At 47.7% G+C, this 19,134-nt stretch overlaps 1 protein-coding gene across 3 annotated transcripts; it reads right to left on the bottom strand.

The window, feature by feature from the left end:
* Positions 1-5,002: 5,002 nt before the first annotated feature.
* ZSCAN22 (zinc finger and SCAN domain containing 22) lies at positions 5,003-19,069 on the bottom strand. Of its 3 annotated transcripts, none has more exons than XM_058279466.2 (7): positions 18,950-19,062; positions 18,415-18,500; positions 17,977-18,143; positions 13,981-14,466; positions 12,763-12,851; positions 9,011-9,122; positions 5,003-7,486 (listed from the first exon to the last, which is right to left on the bottom strand). In XM_058279466.2, the coding sequence occupies exons 4-7, from the start codon at positions 14,381-14,383 to the stop codon at positions 6,414-6,416; spliced, it is 1,677 nt and encodes a 558-aa protein (XP_058135449.1). In that variant the 5' UTR covers positions 14,384-14,466; positions 17,977-18,143; positions 18,415-18,500; positions 18,950-19,062; the 3' UTR covers positions 5,003-6,413. The 3 variants fall into 3 exon arrangements, with proteins under 3 accessions (XP_058135449.1, XP_058135451.1, XP_058135448.1); XM_058279468.2 differs by having other exon boundaries at positions 13,981-14,412; XM_058279465.1 differs by lacking the exon at positions 18,415-18,500 and having other exon boundaries at positions 18,950-19,069.
* Positions 19,070-19,134: the final 65 nt, after the last annotated feature.

Below are 19,134 nucleotides of genomic sequence, written 5' to 3'. Positions count from 1 at the left end.
TCTGCTGCACATTTTCTGTGGCTGATTTCCCTCCTGGGTTAAAAGAAGAGAGAGGGAGATGGGGAGGGAAAGGGGAAGGAGAGGGAAAAGCAGGGGAGGGAGAGAGGGAAAGGTAACAGTTTTTCCCTGTCCTCTTGGCTTGGTGTTTTAGGCACCTGCACACTGCTACAGCTGCCATCACCACCTCTGCCATGGGACTGCCTGGAGTCAGGGGCATAAGAGAACAACCAAAACAAAAACCCATCAACCAAACATAAAAGCAGGAGGATGTCCTCACTGTCTGTGACTCATAGGTGCCCTATTCCTGCTCTTTGGGCAGTAAAGGGAGAACTTCCTTAGGAGCTCTTTCTGTCCATACTGGGTGATCCGTTCCAGGTTTCATGCTTTGAGTCCAGGCTAGGAGATTTGGAGAAAAATAAAAAACAAAAAGCACACAATAAACTCACTACTGGTTCACTGTTACCTCTAGTGCCCCAATCTGCCTGATAGCATTTACTTTTCAGAATCCTCCATGCATAATCTGCAGGGTTTTTAATTGTATTCATTGGGAGACAGAGAGTGTAGTATGTTTACTTCATCTTACCTGGAATCAGAACCACATCATTGATTTTTAAATCTTTCCTCTTTTCTTACTAAGCATTTAAAGCTATAACTTCCCTCTAAGCAGTTTTGGCTGTGTCCCACAAATTTGATATTGTTTTCATCTTCCAATTTCCCATGTAATTTCTTCATGTGACCTATGAGTCAGTCAGAAATATGTTGATTAATTTCCAAATATTTGGGAATATTCCTGATGACTTTCTTTTCTTTTCTTTAAATACTTATTTTATTTCTCTCTCCTTCCCGCTCCCACCCCCCCACCCCAGTTGTCTGCTCTCTTGTGTCCATTCGCTGTGTTCTTCTGTGTCCACTTGCATTCTCAGCGGCACCAGGAATCTGTGTCTCTTTTTTGTTGCATCATCTTGCTGCATCAGCTCTCCGTGTGTGTGGTGCCACTCCTGGGTTAGCTGCGCTTTTTTTGCAATGGGGCGGCTCTCCTTGTGGGATGCATTCCTTGCACATGGGGCATCCCTACATGAGGACCATCCCTGCGTGGCAGGGCACTCCTTGCACACGGCAGCACTGCTTGTGGGCCAGCTCACCACACAGGCCAGGAGGCCATGGGTTTGAACCCTGGACCTCCCAAATGGAAGGCCAATACTCTATCATTTGAGCCACATCTGCTTCCCTCAGATGACTTTCTGTTGTTTCCTTCTAATTTAATTCCCTTGATTAGAAAAAATTTCTGTGTGACTTCAATTCTCTTAAATTCATTAAGACACGTTGTATAGCCCAGAAAAAAATATGTAATTTGGGGGGGGGGGTAAATATTTCATGTACATTTGAAAATAAGTGGGTTCTTGCTATTTTAGGATGAGGTGTTTTATAAATGTTAATTAGGTCAAGTTGGTGGATAATGTTCAAGTCTTCTATATCCTTACTGATTTTCTACTTGTTTTTCACAAAGGATTATGGAAAACTGCAACTATGGTTGTGGATTTGTATTTTCCCACTTTTTCTCTCAGTTATACTTCATGAATTCTGAAGCTCATAAAAGGAGCTGGAAAGCTTTCCCTTTTGTCTATGGTCTAGACCTATTTGTATAAGATCATAATTATTGTGTAAATTATATAGAATTTATCTACAGGACAATGTGTGGCTTTTAAAAAAATCTAGTGGGTCCATTTAATAGCTTTTGATTCTATTGAGTACTTATAAGTTATTTAGCTCTGTTCTTTCTTCTTGAGTTTTTGGTAAATTGTATTTTTCCAGAAACGAATTTGGTTTGTCTAAAATTTCAAAATCTGGCATAAAGTTGTTCACATTGATCTTTTTTTTGTACATTTTTCTCTTTTGATTTTCTAAATATCTACTGTTTCTGTAGTTGTATACCCTTTTCATTCCTAATAACAGTATTTGTGTCTTCTAGCTTATTTCTTGATCAAACATGACAGCTTTGGTTTTACTCCTTTTGTTTTCTCTTCTGTTAATCCATGCTATCTTTATTACATTCGTCTTTCTGCTTTCTTGGGCTTTACTCTTTTAATTTTAGAGGTCATTAATTTTCATACTTTTGTTATTCTTTAGTACTGCATTTAAAGCTATAAAATTCCCTCTAAATTTTTCTTTGGCAGTACCCCGCAAGTTTGGTATGAAGCTTTTTTTTTTTTTTAAGATTTATTTATTTATTTCTCTCCCCTCCCTCCCACCCCAGTTGTCTGTTCTCTGTGTCCATTCACTGTGTGTTCTTCTTTGTCCACTTGTTGTTGTCAGCGGCACGGGAATCTGTATTTCTTTTTGTTGCGTCAGCTCTCCGTGTGTGCGGTGCCATTCCTGGGCAGGCTGCCCTTTCTTCACGCTGGGCGGCTCTCCTTATGGGGTGCACTCCTGCGTGGCAGGGCACTCCTTGCACGCATCAGCACCACACATGGGCCAGCTCCACATGGGTCAAGGAGGCCCGGGGTTTGAACCACGGACCTCCCATGTGGTAGATGGATGCCCTAACCACTGGGCCAAGTCTGCTTCCATGAAGCATTTTAATTACTGCTGGACTCCAAATGTTTTACAAACTTCAAATACAACATAAAAATTATGATTTTACATTTGACCCATCAAAATATCACATTTTTTGGCTATCTTTTTTGGGTTATTTCTAATTTTATTACCTTGACTCAGAAAATCACTTGTATAATATGGACTCTTTAGAATAAGTTGGGACTTGTTTTGTCTCAAAAAAAAAAAAGTGGTATTATGTGATTGTTGTATGCAGGGCCCTGTATATTTGTGAGGTAAGCATGAATTTGTGTTAAGCCTTCATCTTTTTATCATTAAAAAGAAAAGTGTTAGCTTTTCTAACTACATTTATGGTCCCATCAACTTCTCATTGTGATTCTGTTCCATAATAAGACTATGTATGAAGTATCTGGTTTAGAATTATTATAGCTTCCTGTAGAATTGTTTCTTTTATAAAAATAAAGTGCCCCTATGTATCCCTCATAATGCATTTCATGCTTAAAGTCTCTCTTCTCTGAAATCAATATGCTCAATTACTTTTTTCAGATTCATGGCTGCCTTAATATCTTTTCTATCTCTATCTTCAACTTCCTGGTGTCCTTGTTTTAGGTGTGTCTCTTCTGAAGAACATATAGTTGGAGTTAAAAGAAATCCAATCTGTTAGGGTTTGTCTTTTACTTGGTTCACTAGGTAGTTAGGCGTATGGAAATTGCTGGTATTTGGATGTGCTTTCAAATCCCAGTGCTTCTCCAGTTCCTGACCATGTGACCTTGACGAGTCACTTACATTCTCCAACCCCTTCTCTCTTTCCCTATAAAAGGGCGATGTGTACCCTGACCTCAGAGTGTTGTGTGAGGATTAAATGACATAACGTAAACAAATTATTTGGGAAGTGGACTTGGTCCAGTGGTTAGGGCGTCCGTCTACCACATGGGAGGTCTATGGTTCAAACCCTGGGCCTCCTTGACCCATGTGCAGCTGCACGCAAAGAGTACCGTGCCACGCAGGGGTGTCTCCCACATAGGGGAGCCCCACGCACAAGGAGTGTGCCTCGTAAGGAGAGCCGCCCAGCGCGAAAGAAAGTTCAGCCTGCCCAGGAATGGCGCCGCACACACAGACAGCTGACACAACAAGATGACGCAACAAAAAAAGAAACACAGACAGATTCCTGTGCCACTGACAACAACAGAAGCAGACAAAGAACATGCAGCAAACAAACACAGAGAACAGACAACTGGGGCGGGGGGAGCGGAGAGAAATAAATAAAAATAAATCTTTAAAAAAGCAAAACAAATTATTTAACAGACCAACCAACACCTGCAGATCTTACTAAAGATTCCTTTTTTCCCTGACCTTTAGACAGACAGGAGCAGGCACATACCTCACAACAAAATGGGTGATGGAGATGCTCAGAGCATCACGAAGATGGAGAGGCAGCTCTTCAATGACAGAGACTGAGTAAGTGGTGGGCAGAGTGAAGTGGAGATGGACACCAGGAATCAGAGCCAGTAGACAGGCCCAGGCCCTGGGTTAGGTTCTTCTAGGTCTTACTGATCCTGCTGCAGATGAGGAACCAAAGTTCAGGGAAATCTTCTATCCAAGTCTCAGAGGCAGCCCAGGGGCAACTCTGCAGCATGACCTTAGGTGCCTGCCATTTTTTCACTCTTGAAGCCTGTCAGAGGCCTGTGCAATCACTTCACTGGGTACACGTACCTCTCATCCCTGAGTGTTCAACATCAACTCTATTCCTTCAGTTCTTCGGCCTCTGCTGCAGTAGGTGTGGTGGTCTCTTCCTATATATGGGTGTCTCTGGGACTCAGAGATACCAACCCAAGGTCTCTGTTGGGTCTCACCACCCTGTTCTGAGTCCTTCTCCTCAACTTGTCTCTGTGTCTCTGTTTACTCTTGACATGGAAGGAATAAGTCCAAGACACAAGGAGAAGCACAGGGAGAGATGGTGATGGTGATCAGGATAGAACCATGTGGTGGGTCAAATGGTTCCTCTGTGACAGGACCATCAGAGAAACAGTCGTGGATACTGACACCCTGATGGAAAGACACAGGCTGAGACCCTAAAAGAGGGACCAGGATACAGAACGCTGGCAACCATCAAGTCCATGTGTCAGGGGCCTCAGGGCCCTAGAGGGCAGCTCAAGACAGTATCATTTTATTGAGGCCACTACATACCAGGTTGACTGGGTGCTGGGAGCCAGGAAGATCAACTTATTCCTCCTTGCTGTGCTCCCAGTCTAACAGGGAAATAGCCGTGTAAACACTTATGAGAATGATGTGAGGTGGAACATGGCAACTGCTTGGGGAAAGCACCAGTCACTGTACATTCACTCAGCAGACATCAGCCAGGAACTGTTATACCTTCTGTACTATGCACACTGAGAACAAGACATAGCTCCTGCTTCCAGAGTCTGCAGTCTCCATGGAAAATCCAGTCTGCAAGTTCCACAAGGATTTAATAAGTAAATACAACATGGTAGGAGATATAAGATAGGTATATGTGAGGAAGTCTGGAGTCACAGGGTGAGACCAAGTCTACTTGGGGAGTCAGGGGAGACTTCATTGGGGAGGGGCATTTGAAACATCTTTGAGGATGAGAATAGTTGCCAGATGCCCAAGGGGAGAGGAGGAGGGGTCCAGGCATGAGAACAAAGGCACATAGGTGGAAAAGAGTATGGCTTCTTCAGGAACCACAAATAGTTCCAAATGGCTGATGTATGGGTGGTGGGGCCTCAGTGAGAGGAGGCTGGAGGCCAGGTCATCAGGAGTCTTGACTCCCAGGTGAAGGAGTTTGAAATTTATGGCACAGGGCAGCACTTTGAAACTTTTCATATCATGCACACACAGAAAAATGACAATATTCATATGACACACAGGATAACTGGAGAGGTTGTTCAAGGACCCGAACAACCAATATTTTGGTGTACCTGTAACTCACTCAGAGAGGTTGGCTGTAGTGGGTGACCTCTTGGAGAGCTTTTCACCATGGAATGGATCAAATTTTGGTTGTAGAAAGAGGCCCTTGGAGGCCAGTATGTAGAATGAAACAGAGGGGCAGAGAATGAAGGCAGGAAGGGGTCAGGAGGGAGACCCCTGCTGTATTTCAGGAGAGAGGCAATGAGAGGTCAGATAAGGTAACTGTGGAAGAAAAGAAGATAGATTAAAGATAAGCTTTAGTCAAAACCAACAAAGCCAAGGCCTGGTGCAATACGAAAGAAGAAAGGGAGAGAGAGAGATGATGGGCAAATGTCAAGCAAAAAGATAGCAAAAACAGGTGACAGTATGCAGGCGGCTTTATGGAAGAGACAGCCTCACCAAGGGGCCTTGTAGTTAGGCATAAAATAGGATGGGGTGGAAATAGTAGGTGCAAAGGCACAGAGGGCACAGTGGGCGCAGGCAGGCATCTCTCCTGGGCTAAGCAGAAGAACAGGTGAGAAGAGCAGCTGCACGGGAATGAGTATCTGAAGCCTCTCTGCCCAGAGCATCTTGGGACTACTGAGCCCTGAGAGACACTTCAACCTGCCTACCCTGAGCGTTCAGCTTCTTTTGAAAGGCTCCGAGGACCAAACCAAATCTTCAGTTAAGTTGTCAGCTCTCTGGGTTGGACCTGAATGGATATGAAAGATATGAGGGCTGTTCTGGAAGCTTCTCTAGCTATCCTGAATTACTGTGCACTCATCAGGGAACAAATGCAGAACTGTTCCCAAATAGCCCCAGGGCCTGCCCATGATCAGTTTGGGGGATGCATCACCCACCCCATTCTTCTTGATTCTTTTCGAACTCAGGATTTCTTCTAGATGTTGAGCCTTCAAGGAGAGGCTACACTGTGCTCTGAGGTGTCTTTCTCGTCACTGCAGTACTGTGATATGGATCCTCAGGTGAACCATGAGGGCTGAGCTCCGGCTGAAGGCTTTCCCACAATCACTGCACTTATAGGGCTTTTCTCCTGTGTGGATCCTCTGGTGCTCGATGAGGGAGGAACTCTGGGCAAAGGCCTTTGGACAAAGCTTACACTGATATGGCTTCTCTCCAGAATGGATTCTCAGGTGTCGTATCAGAGCTGAGCAGTCACTGAAGGCTCTGCCACATGCGTCACACTTGTACGGTTTCTCCCCTGTGTGGATCCTCTGGTGTTGAGTCAGGTGGGTGCTCTGGCTGAAGGCCTTCCCACACTCATCACACTCATAAGGTCGCTCCCCGGTGTGGACCCGTTGGTGTTGGGTGAGGTGGGTGCTGCGGCTGAAGGTTTTGCCACATTCCCTGCATTTGTAGGGTTTCTCTCCAGTATGAATCCTCTGGTGCTGTGTTAGGTGCGTGATTCGGCTGAAAGCTTTCCCACATTCTTTACACTCATGGGGTTTTGCCCCCGTGTGGACGACTTGATGCTGAGCCAGGTGAGTGCTCCGGCTGAAGGCTTTCCCACACTCACTGCAGGTGTAGGGTGTCTTCCGAGAATGGCTTTTCTGATGTGCCTCAAGGGCTGAGGGGCTTCTGAATGTTTTCCCACATTGTCTACACTTGGAGGACTTTCTCTCTGAGTATGCGTGTGGAGGCTCCATCCTATAACCATCCAATGAACTGAATTTCTCTTCTGAAGTAACCTTCTCCTTTGAGGCAAAACTTGGCCACACTTGGCTTCCCAAGGCACCACGTTCATAACTGGGTTGGTCTGTGGGGGCATCCTTGTGAGGCCCTGAAGTTTTCCTGAAATCTGTCTCTTGGACAACAGATTTTGTCCAGGTCTCCTCTGAGAGTCGTATCCACCTCTCTGAGCTGCCCTTGGGTTCACCTGCATCTCCAAAGGCGGGCCCTGGGGAGATATCTCCCACAAGGGTCTCAGTGACTGTGTCTGATGGCTCTGACTCTTCCGAATCGCCCTGCTTGCAGCTTACCTCTGTGGGCTCAGGTCCTGGCTCCCATCCTGAAACAACCAAAAACTACAGCATCATTGTTCCTCACACACCAAGCCTCCCCAACTCGACCTAGGCCTTGGCCACACATTGTACAGTGAGGCATAGACTGCCCCTGACATTGGCCTAATTTCCAAGGGGAAAGTTCCTCATTTGATATCTTAGATGACAAAAAGACACAGGGCTGTCCACCTATACCACCCAAAACTGTGTCAGAGGTTGTGATTTTTAATTTCTACTCCACCTCCCATACTCAAACTTTCTGTCCTTCAAGGTCCTGATTTTGGCTTAAGCATCAGAAGGAAAGCATTGAGGGTCAACTGATCTGAAAGAGACAGCACAAACCTGCTGGGGGATTGTCTTTCTCAAGTGTCTTAGTATGTGCTCCCTCTGGGGCAGGCTTCAAGCTCTGAGAATGGGAGCTCCATCCCTTGTGCACAGTGATGTGCCCTCAGAGTCTGGCATGGGTCCAGTACCCTGCAGGTGCTCAGTAAATATTGGTTGATGTTGAGAATATTTCCATAGTAGATCCTTTTATGTGGGACTCCAAATAGACAATTGCTAAGGGTAAGTGGGGACTAGTGAGCTGGGGCCATGCCCACCCAGCCTCTCCAAGTCCCTGGGAAGCCTGAGGCTCATCATTTATAAAAACACTGTAAGGGCAGTGTGTGCCTAAGGGGAGCTTGGGGATCAGGGTGTGTATGAAGTAGAGGCCTATCTACACTGGCTTGCCCTTAATGGGTGCAAAGAGCTCCTGAGGATGCTTAATTTGGTAATGGTTACTGGACAGACTACATGGAGGAGAGGCAGAGAGATGGGCAGGGATGGAAGATGGACAGCCACCATTGCCCAAAAACTCAGGGGCCTTGGGCAAGTCCTGCCCTTGTCTGGGCCTCAGTTTTTCCATCTGTAAGACAGGAACAGTATATGAGGGAAAGACTTAAGTAACTTGTACAAGATCACATAGTTATCTAGTGGCCAAATCAGGACTTCAACCCCAGAGCCTTCTGGCCTTTCATCTCCTTCTCACCCAGCCTTCTGCTAGGCCATGTTGCTTCCTTTTCTCCTCTGCTCCAGAAATAGTGCCCCACCTGCTCTTCCAGAATGCCCTGGTTCATATCTTACTGCTAGGCCTTTGTCCCCACTCTTCCCTCTATCTGGACTACTGTCACCTTCTCATCTCTCAGCACCACCTGGCCTTTTCTCTGAAGGCCTTCCCAACCTACAGCAGGATGGGGCCACTCCCTGCCTGTGGCATCTTTTGATTTGCTTGGGTCTGTCTATGCATTTATCTCTTCACTAGTGGAGGTCTGGGCTTTCTGTGCTCCCTGGTCTGGGTCCTCCCCAGAGCAGCAGCAAACCCTCAACCACCACAGCCTGGGCGTACCTCTGGGTGCTGAGGAGTCAGGACATTAGAAGGTTCTCCTGGCCAGGTGGCCAGCTCCTGGTGGGGCGCTGAATGCAAGCCTTTAGGATTTGGGGAAGCAGAGTCTCCAAGGTGGTAGGCAAGGCTAGGAAGAATGGGCACCACTTACCCAAGAACTGGAGGGCCCTGCTGCTGCCTGGCTCCCTGCTGGGGCCCAAGGCCCCATGTTGGGGCTTCAGTTTGCACTTCTGCTTCTGGTCCAGCTTCAGTGAGGCTGCTCCCTGCAAACCAAAGCATGACCCTTCCTGAGACAGTCCCCCCACCCCCCCAGAGGCTGGGCAGAATGGGTGGGCTGGGTGGGTGAAGGTGGGGGCCCCATTCTGATGAGGTGCAGACATTGATGGGCCCTGGGACAGTGGAATGGTGACATACTGGGTTGAACCATGTCCCCCCAAAATTCATGTCCATTCAGAACCTTATTTGGTTCTGAATATGGCCTTATTTGGAAATAGGGTCTTTGTAGATATAATCAAGTTAAGATGATGTCATACAGGATTAGGGTGGGTCCTAAATTCAGTGACTTGTATCCTCATAAGGGAAAGGAGAAAGGAGAGAGCTATTTGGAGACAAATGGGCATACACAGAGAAGGTTCCATGTAGATGGAAGCAGAGATTGGAATGATGTAGCCACCAGAAGCTGGAAAAGGCAAGAAAGGATTCTCCCCTCAAGATTTCAAAGGGAGCATGGCCCTGCAGATATCTTAACTTCTTTTTTTCTAGCCTCCAGAACTGTGACAGAATAAACTTCTGTTGTTTCAAGCCACCCAGTTTGTGGTAATTTATTATAACAGCTTAGGAGACTCATACAGATGGCAAAATCCAGCAAAGGTTAAAGGGCACTCCGTTCCTGGCATTGACATCCACCCAGCACCTTGCCAGGGACCTGGGTGTCACCTCTTTCCATTCCACATGCAGCCCACCAGCTCTTCTCTCAGTTGCTCCTCTCCTCACTGTACCCAGATACAGCTGGGGCATAAAGTCAGCACCCAAGGCAGAAACACTGGTGCTTAAAATGACCTTGGATGGTACAGCTGCTGTGGAAAAGTCTGGTAGTTCCTCAAATGGTTAATTGTAAATTTTTAATTGTTAAATGAAATAATGAAATTAAATGTTAAATGAAATGTTAAATTGTTATTAAATGAAAAAGCAATTCTACTCCTGGATACAAGAAAATGAAAACGTGTCCACAAATGTTCACAGCAGCATTATTCCTGATAGCCAAAGGTAGAACCAACCCAAATGTCTATCAACTGATGAACGAATAAGCAAAATGTGGTCTACCATATATAATGGAACATTCTTTAGCCATAAAAAGGAATGAAGTGCTGATGCATGTGAGAACATGGATGAACCCTGAAAACATTAGGCTCAGTAAAAGAAACAAACACAAAGATCACACATTTTATAATTCCAATGACATGAAATATCCAAAACAGTCAAGGTCATAGAAACAGAAAGCAGATTAGTAGCTGTCTGGGGCTGGGAAGAGGGGAGAATAAGGAGTGAAAGCTAATGGGTACGATGTTTCTTTTTAGGATGATAAAATATTCTGGAATTAGATAATGGTGACAGTTGTACAACTCTGTGAGTATACTAAACATCATTTAATTATACATTTTAATGCATGAGTTTTATGGTATGCTCATTATATCTTTTTAAGAATAACCTTTTCAAGTGCTGGAGACCCCACGTGCCTCAGTCTGCTAGGTGTGCTTCCTCAGGTTTGCCCACCACACGCCTGACTGGTCCACCTCAGAGCCTTGGCCTCACTGTCCCCTGCTGAGGCTGTCCTGTCCTGCTCTTGGTGTGGCTGGCTCCCTGTCATTATCCTGGTCCCCACTTTAGTGCTGCCTCCTCAGAGACGCCTTCTTTGGCCACCCCATCTAAAGTACCCAGACACCCTGTTTCCATGTCCTGCCTTCTGGCACAGCATCACCTCAAAGGCCTTCCACATATAATTGTGTTCTTACTTTCTGTCTGTCCCTTGCACTCAGTGGCCTCAAGGGCTGCAGCTTTGACTTGTTCCCAGATGTATCCCCAGGGTCTCTACTGCACTGCATGCTTAGTTGGTGCTCCTAAATCTTCTAGCCTACCTGGTTATTTCCTTGGCCAGCATCTCTCTAGACCACAAGCTCCAAGTGGGCTCTGACTTATCTTTGGCTCCCTGGAGTGCTGAGTGTGTAGCTGGTGCTTAATAAATGTTGCCGAATGAATGGCTCACCAAGTGGAGCCACCACACTCCGGTGGGCTCCTGCTGGGTCTCCTTAGCCCCTCCTGCCTCTGTGCCCCCCACAGAAGCGAGAGGGAGCAGATCCTGTCACTCCCTTGCTCAGGAAGGGCTCCCAGATGTCTCCTGGGGCACGTGGGTGGGAAGGGGCCTGGGGAAGATAGACTCATAGCCCCCAAAAACACCCACATCCTAATCCCCAGAACCTATAACTATGTTATCTAGTATGGCAAAAGGGACTTTGCGAGTGTGATTAAATTAGGGATCCTGAGATTTTTTAAAAATCCTGAATTATCCAGGTGGGCCCTAAATGCAACCACAAGGGTCCTTATAAGAGGGAGGCAGGATTGCCAGAAGTCAGAAGAAGGTGATGTGACAATGGGATCAGAGAGGGAGTGACTGGAGGATGCTACTTTGCTGGAATGGAAAAGAAGGGAGGGAGCCTCTATAAGATGGAAATGGAAAGCAAATGGGTTCTCCCTTAGGGCCCTGTAGCAGTTGGATATATTGAATTCCACAAAGAAATATTGGATTATGTTTGCAAACTGACCTTTTCCTCTGGGCAAATTAGATTATATTGAATTCATAGGTTTACTTGATTAAGTAATTATGTAAACCTCTTGTGCCAGTGGGGCGTTGAGTCACCAGACTCACAGATAAAAGGCATAGCAAAGGACAGAGTTAAGGGTTTTTGATGTTGGAGTTTTGATGCTGGAGTTTGATGCTGAAGCCTTAGGCTGGATCCCCTGGAAATAAGCACACAGAGGAAAGAGAAGCAAGCCCCAGGAAGGGAGGAACCCAGGAAGCCTGAACCTTGCAGACATCGGCAGCCATCTTGCTCCAACACATGGAAATAGCCTTTGGTAAGGGAAGTAACGTATGCATTATGGCCTGGTATCTGTAAGCTCCTACTCCAAATAAATACCCTTTATAAAAATCAACCAATATCTGGTATTTTGCAGCAGCACCCCTTTGGCTAACTAATACAGGCCCCCAGAAGGAAGAAGCCCTGCTGACACTGACTTTAGTCCTGTGAAACCCATCTTAGACTTACGACCTCCAGAACTCTAAGATCATAAATTGATGTTGCTTTTAGCTACTAAGTTTGTGGTAATTTGTTACAGCAGTGATAGGACACTAATAAAGGAGCCTATGGCTGCCCTGTAATCACCCAGGTTAACCCCACTGTGTTTCCTCAGGTACCATCTGAAACCAGAATTAAGGCAGCCCCTGCCACCTCTGTGGCAAAGGGGAAATGAGGGCTACCATGCCCTGTTCTCTCCCTGACAGCCACTACCTCCCAGCCTTTGCACAAACTGTGCCCTCCACTGGGACACTGTCTCATTGCCTTGTTTGCCTGCTGGCTCTGAGCAGCTGCTCCTTGGGGACATCTTCCTGATGTGCTGCCCATCCCCACCAGCATGCCTGAAGCCCGCCACCCCTTACCTGTGTGTCTAGGTCCATCTCCCCAGTCAGCCAGGAGGCCCCTTGGGCCAGGTCTGGCAGAGCAGGTACCCGGGGTGCTGGCTCAGGCGGAGGGCTGAATGGTTAGCCACAGGACTCGGGGAACAGAAAGCCTTGGGTAAGGGCCTGTGTCACCCCTTCAAGCCCACAGCAGAAGGGTGTCCCCTTACCTGGGCTTTGGCTGTCAGGGGCTCGTTGCCTGCCCAGCCATCACCAAAGATCCCACTGGGGGGAAGCTCAGAGTCCTCAGCGAGCAGCACTGGAGAGGAGAGAGAGGCTGTGAGTGCGGTAGGCCTGCCTGTGGCCTTTAGACTCCAGCCCGGAAAGTCTCACGGGGGATTCTGCCCAGGCATGGCTGACCGGGACGAGAGAGTGTGAAGTGTGCCCTAGCCAACATCATTTAGAAAGGTGCTTTTCTCAAGGAGTTGAATGAATTGTCCTCACAGCTACATTTACCATGTACCTAATTCATGCCTGATACATTTATAAGTGCTGCATGTGTAATGCCTTGTTTACACCTGTCAGTGGGTAAACCGAGGCACAAGAGAGTCACACTGCCAAAAGGAGCTGGGGCAATAGTTGCATCTGGTACTCTATGATTTGTCAGGGTCCAAACTCCATGTCCTTCTTGCAGGCCACACACTTTCCTTCCTGATACTGGTTATACTCACCTCACCTTCTGGGAGGAACCTTCACTCTCTGCTTTAGACTGTCAGGGTCAGGTCCTCTTTCTGCTCTACCTGACCTCCCTGACCTGGGATGTCTGTGTGGGGCCCTACAAGGTCTGCCTCACTCAGATCCCAGAGGCCAGCACAGGGCAGGCTCAGGAGAGTGTAGGCGACACCTGGCATTTCTGCCTGTCCCGGGCATCTAGCCTCTTGTTTGGCACCAATGCCTGGTTTTCCCTTGGGGAACTGCCCGTTGCTCACTGTCAGTCCCAGGGATCCAATCAGCCAAAGACAGGCAAGTGACTCAGACCAGGCCAGTGGGGCTCAGCCCAGAGACTTCCTTCCCCTGGGGTTTCTACACTGGTAGGGCTTAAACCTGGGATTATTGAGCCATCTTTGCCCCTAGTTAAGAGTGAAGCTAAAATAGGAAAACCCAAAGAGAAAGGAAACGAGAAAAGCAAGAGTACGGATGGTATCAGCTGAGCTCCTGGATTCAGCCACACATGACACCTTCTGTACCTCTTCACTTTTAGTCAGTTTCAGCTGTTTTTTGGTCATTTGCAATCAAAACAGTCCTGACTAACACAGTGTGTGAGTGTTCAGGGTGGGGACAAACATGAGAACTAATTTGGGAGCAGCCCTAGGTCTGGGCCCTGCACCCCGTGCTCCAGGCCAGACTGCCCAAAGTGCTGAGAACACCTGCTTGTAATTCCTCCTCACCTCTGTTGTTGAGCACCTGGGTCAGATCTTCTACCAGAGTGGCTGCCTCCTCACTGTTCTTGGGGCCCTGGGCCCCCACCCAGGCCTGGATCTCGGGGGGCAGTGCACTCAGAAACTGCTCCAGCACCAACAGCTCCAGTATCTGCTCCTTGGAGTGTGCCTCGGGCCGCAGCCACAGGTGGCACAGCTCACGCAGGCGGGCCAGGGCCTCGTGGGGACCCCCTGCCTCTTGGTAGCGGAAGTGCCGGAAGCGTAGGCGGGCGGCCTCGGGGTAGGCTGTGGAACTGCCAAGACAGGGTTTCTGGCCTTGGGAAAGGCCTTTCTCCTCATCCTCCACCTTCACTCGCAGGAAGCCATCTGGTTGCCAGGGCACTGGGCTCAGGGGACTCTTAGGGATGGCCATGGGCAGCAGTATTCCAGTGGGACCTGCGTCTGCAGGAAGGTCAGAGCTCTGTCACCGTGTGAGACCTGGGGCTTGCCTCCTGCCTGCAGAGAAGGGTGACGTGGGCTCAGGGTCCATGAGAGGTGACTTATCCTCACTCTCATAGACACACATAAGATAATAATAGCAAACACCAGGACAACACCCACCTGAGGCTGAGCACTCACTGTTCTATGTGCTTACATACAGTAACTTATTTAAAACTCACAATAAACTCAGGAGGTGGGAACTTTCCTCCTATTTTATAGATGCAGCAACAGACACGGAGGCAGAAGGGATCTTATCAGTCTTCCTGCTAGAGATGAGGAGCTGAGTTACAAACCCAGGGAGCCTGATCCCAAGGTTGATCTGTTTAAGGTAAGATCCTTCCACACAGAACCAAGTCTCTCTCTTCCTGTCCCTCACACACACTCCCCAGAGAACTACATGGTCATTCCTTCACTTTACATGACTATTATTTTGCAGCTTCTGAGATGGTGTGGCAGTTTGAGATTATTTATGAATCCCCAAAACAGAGATTATGTTTGTAATTTAAAGCTGAATGCATTAGATTCAGCTGGAATGTCTTGATTAAATTACCTGTTAAGATTAGGGTTTTGATTTGACTCCATCAGTAGCTGACTCAGATTGAGTCCCCGCCCCCTTGGTGGGCTGATATGAATGGACACTCACTCAAGAAGACACTCTGGGGAAGTGGATTAGGCCCAATGGATAGGGTGTCCACCTACCACATGGGAGGTCCGCGGTTCAAACCTCGGGCCTCCTTGACCCGTGTGGAGCTGGCCCATGCGCAGCACTGATGTGCACAAGGAGTGCTGTGCCACACAGGGGTGTCCTCTGTGTTGGGGAGCCCCATGCGCAGGGGGTGCGCCCCATAAGGAGAGCTGCCCAGCACAAAAGAAGGTGCAGCCTGCGCAGGAGTGGTGCCACACACATGGAGAGCTGACACAACAAGATGATGCAACAAAAAAAAACACAGATTCCCAGTGCCGCTGATAAGGATAGAAGTGGTCACAGAGGAATGTGCAGTGAATGGACACAGAGCAGACAACTGGGGGCGGGGGGGGGGGAGGAAGAGAACTAAATAAAAAATAAATCTTAAACAACAACAAAAAAAGAAGACGCTCTGTCATGTTTGATCCTGAGACCCCAGGGAGAGACGAGCCTTTTGGTTTGCAGTTGAAGAGAACAAAACAGCTATGCAGCTGAGTATGCCTGAAAGAAATGAGCCCTATGCCAGAGACTGATATAGGAAGCCCTGAGACCAGCAGAGATTGCCTTGCTTCAACACATGGCAATTGACTTTAGTGAGAAAGCAGCCTTGAGCTGGACTCGTTAGGGCCTTGTAACTATAAGCTTTTACCCCAAATAAATACCTTTTATAAAGCCAACAGATTTCTGGTACTTTGCATCAGCACCCCTTTGGTAGACTACTACAGATGAATAATTAGATAATTGATTGTCAGTCATTCTTCTTCTCTAATATATGCATTTAGGGCTATAAATTTCCCTCTAAGCACAACTTTAGCTGCACATCATAAGCTTGGTATGTTGACTCTTCATTATGATATTTGTCAAAATATTTTTAAATTTCTGTTGTGATTTCTTCCTTGACCCATAGATTATTTATTAAGAGAACTCTGCTGCTTCATTGTCAAATAGTCATGGATTTTCTAATTGTCTTTTCATTATTATTTCTGGATTATTTCTTATGTAATCATAATAAGTGCTATGATTGATTATAGTCATTTGAAATTTGCTGAGATTTGGTTTGTGACTCTGTATATGGTTAATTTTGGTTAATGCTCCATGTACACTTGAAAATAATGTAAAGCCTTCTTACATAGGATATCAAAAGCACAAGCTACAAAAGATGAATAAAATGGATTTGATCAAAATTAAATGCTGGGAAGAGGACTTGGCTCAACGGATAGAGCATCCACCTACCACATGGGAGGGCCATGGTTCATATCTAGGGCCTCCCTGACCTGTGTGGAGCTAGCCCACATGCAGTGCTGATACACGCAAGGAGTACTGTGCCACGCAGGGTGTCCCCTGTGTAGGGGAGCCCCATGTGCAAGGAGTGTGCCCCGTAAGGAGAGCCGCCCAGTGAGAAAGAAAGTTCTGCCTGGCCAGGGGTGGCGCTGTACACATGGAGAACTGATGCAGCAAGATGATGCAGCAAAAAAGAGATACAGATTCTCAGTGCCACTGACAAGAATAGAAATAGACACAGAAGAACATACAGTGAATGGACACAGAGAACAGACAACTGGGGCGGGGGGAGAAGGGGAGAGAAATAAAAATAAATCTTAAAAAAAAAATTAAATACTTTTGTGCTTCAAAAGACACCATCAGGAAAATGAAAAGACAGCCTACAGAACAGGAGAAAATACTTACAAATCATATATCTGATAAGGGACTTGTATCTAGAATATAAGGCAATGTTAGTGCTCTATAATAAAAAAGACAAATAATCAAATTTAAAAATGGGAAAAAGCTTTGAATAGACATTTCTGCAGAGAAAATAGACAAATAGCCAATAAGCACAAGAAAAGATACTCAACATCATTAGCCATAAGGTGAAAGCAAATAAATAAAAACCCAATGAAATGGGTTTACATCCACTAAGATGGCTATAATAAAAAGACAGATAATAAGTGTTGGCGTGGATGTGGAGAAATTGGGCTCTCCTTCCTGGCCCATAAGCCCTTGCAGGTATAAGGGCTCAGAGCGCTTCTCTTCCTCATCCTCTTCTAGGTCAGCCCTGACACCTACTCTGCTCAGCGGCACTCTGTTCAGAGACCCCACTTAGGAGGCCTGAGAAGGAGCCATGGTCCAGGGAGAAGGGGATGTTATTAACATAAAACAAGATCCCAAGCTTGAAACTCTCCAGTGGCAGCGCACAACCTCAGGTAAAGCTGTGTTCTAGCTACTTAACTCTGCTATAAACCTAGCTGGGGCCCTTCACTAGCTTTGTCTCCTGCCATTACCCCATGACCCCCAGTATTTGACCCTGCTCTTCCTTTGTCCTGAAATCCCTCGTCATACTCTATGAATTCTTCCTGGTCCTCCAGGCCTCACCTTAGCTATCCCCCTTCCTGGAAGTCGTCCCTGAGACCTGGGAGCTAGCCGAGTGCTGTTACCAGAGTGTCCTGGGTTTCCTTTACCCCAGCTCTGTACTATAACCATCCCCCTACATCAAGTGCTCAGTAAAGAGGCACTGAATAAATGGAGGAACCAAGAAAGGCTGAGTGTGGCCACAGAGATGTAGGGAAGGGTTTGCACAGGGGAGGAAGAGCAGAGGCTGGCAAGGATGACAATAAATGCAGCTCCCTTTTGAAACCCTGGAGCCTCTGTTCCAGGGAAATCCCCATTGACAGTCTCTGACTGTACGTGGACCTGCCTCAGCCTCCTCCATCTCCCCAAGATGTGCCCACCTGATATCAGACCACTGCAGAGGTCCCCAGTCCACTACAGCTAAAGCCAAGTGAGAAGAGTGGTTATTTCATTTCTGACTCCTGGCTTGTGCCCAATCTGGTAACGGTACTTACCTTGGGGTTGCTGTGAGGTTAACTGAGGCAATCAGAATGAGCACCCAGCATGGACTTGGCACATGGCAAATGCACAGTAAATGGCCACTCTGATGATTCCACAGCCCCGCCAGACTCAAGCCCATAGAAGGTGCTGGGAGTGTACTCGTAAGTCTGGCCCGGTGATCCTGGTCACACAATTTCAGCCGAAGACATAGCAAAGCATAAACCCTCTGTTACATACTCAGTAAGGTACCACAGATGACCCAAATTTCAGTCCCCCACCTCAAATCTCAGTATATCACATAGTCACATGCACACACTATTTCAAGAACAGTTTGTCAGCCACACCCTGAAATATTCCTGGTCACAGAGAATTTCTCAGTGTGACCCATAATCAAATATACACAGGGCCCCGCAGCATCTCTATCACAAAGGCTCATTCCATCAGTCACTTACAATCTATTCCGGTGGAGAGGGTGTGGCTCAGTGGCTGAGCCACTGCTTTGCATGTATGAGGTCCCAGGTTCAGTCCCCAGTGCCTCCTAAAAAAAAATTTGTCAGTCACTGTTGGTGTCAATCAGACACACAGAATCTCAGTCATACTTGGTATCGCACATAGTCACACAGCTGCCCTCTCGCTCACAATGTCACACAACCCACCCACAAAATTTCAAACCACAATGATGTCTGTGAGGTACACACTCCATCTGTAACTCCCAGCCTGTCCGGTGGGAACTCTCCCAGTCTGTGGGACACGGAGGCACCGCCTTATCAGACACTGGATTCGTCAGCCAGTCCCACACTCGGTCCCACCACTGTCGGTCCACACTCTGTCAGTCAGTCAGTCCCACATTCCGTCAGTCCCGCTCTCGGTCTGTCAAAGCGTCGTGCACTCGGCCCGTCGTCCCACCCGCAGCCGTCAGGCGGCCGGCGCGCGGCGGGGGACGGCCCCTCAGTCGGGCCGCCGGGCGCTGCCGCACTTGCCACTTACCCGGCCGCAGGCGTTCGCGGCCTGGGGACCCGCTCGCCCCCTTCGTGCCCTGTCCCGCGCCGCCGCCGGGGCCCCCGCAGCCGCCCGTCCCGGCTGGGGCGGAGACCCGAGCCCGCCAGGCGGCGCCGCCGGAAGACACTTCCGGAAGCGGCCGCGAGGCTCCCCGCGAGGAGCGCGCACGCACG

The sequence above is a fragment of the Dasypus novemcinctus genome, chromosome 18 (assembly GCF_030445035.2).
Source record: "Dasypus novemcinctus isolate mDasNov1 chromosome 18, mDasNov1.1.hap2, whole genome shotgun sequence".
In the NCBI taxonomy this organism is placed as follows: domain Eukaryota; kingdom Metazoa; phylum Chordata; class Mammalia; order Cingulata; family Dasypodidae; genus Dasypus; species Dasypus novemcinctus.
Note: the sequence above shows the minus strand (reverse complement) of the source record. Positions and strands in the feature narration are given on the sequence as shown.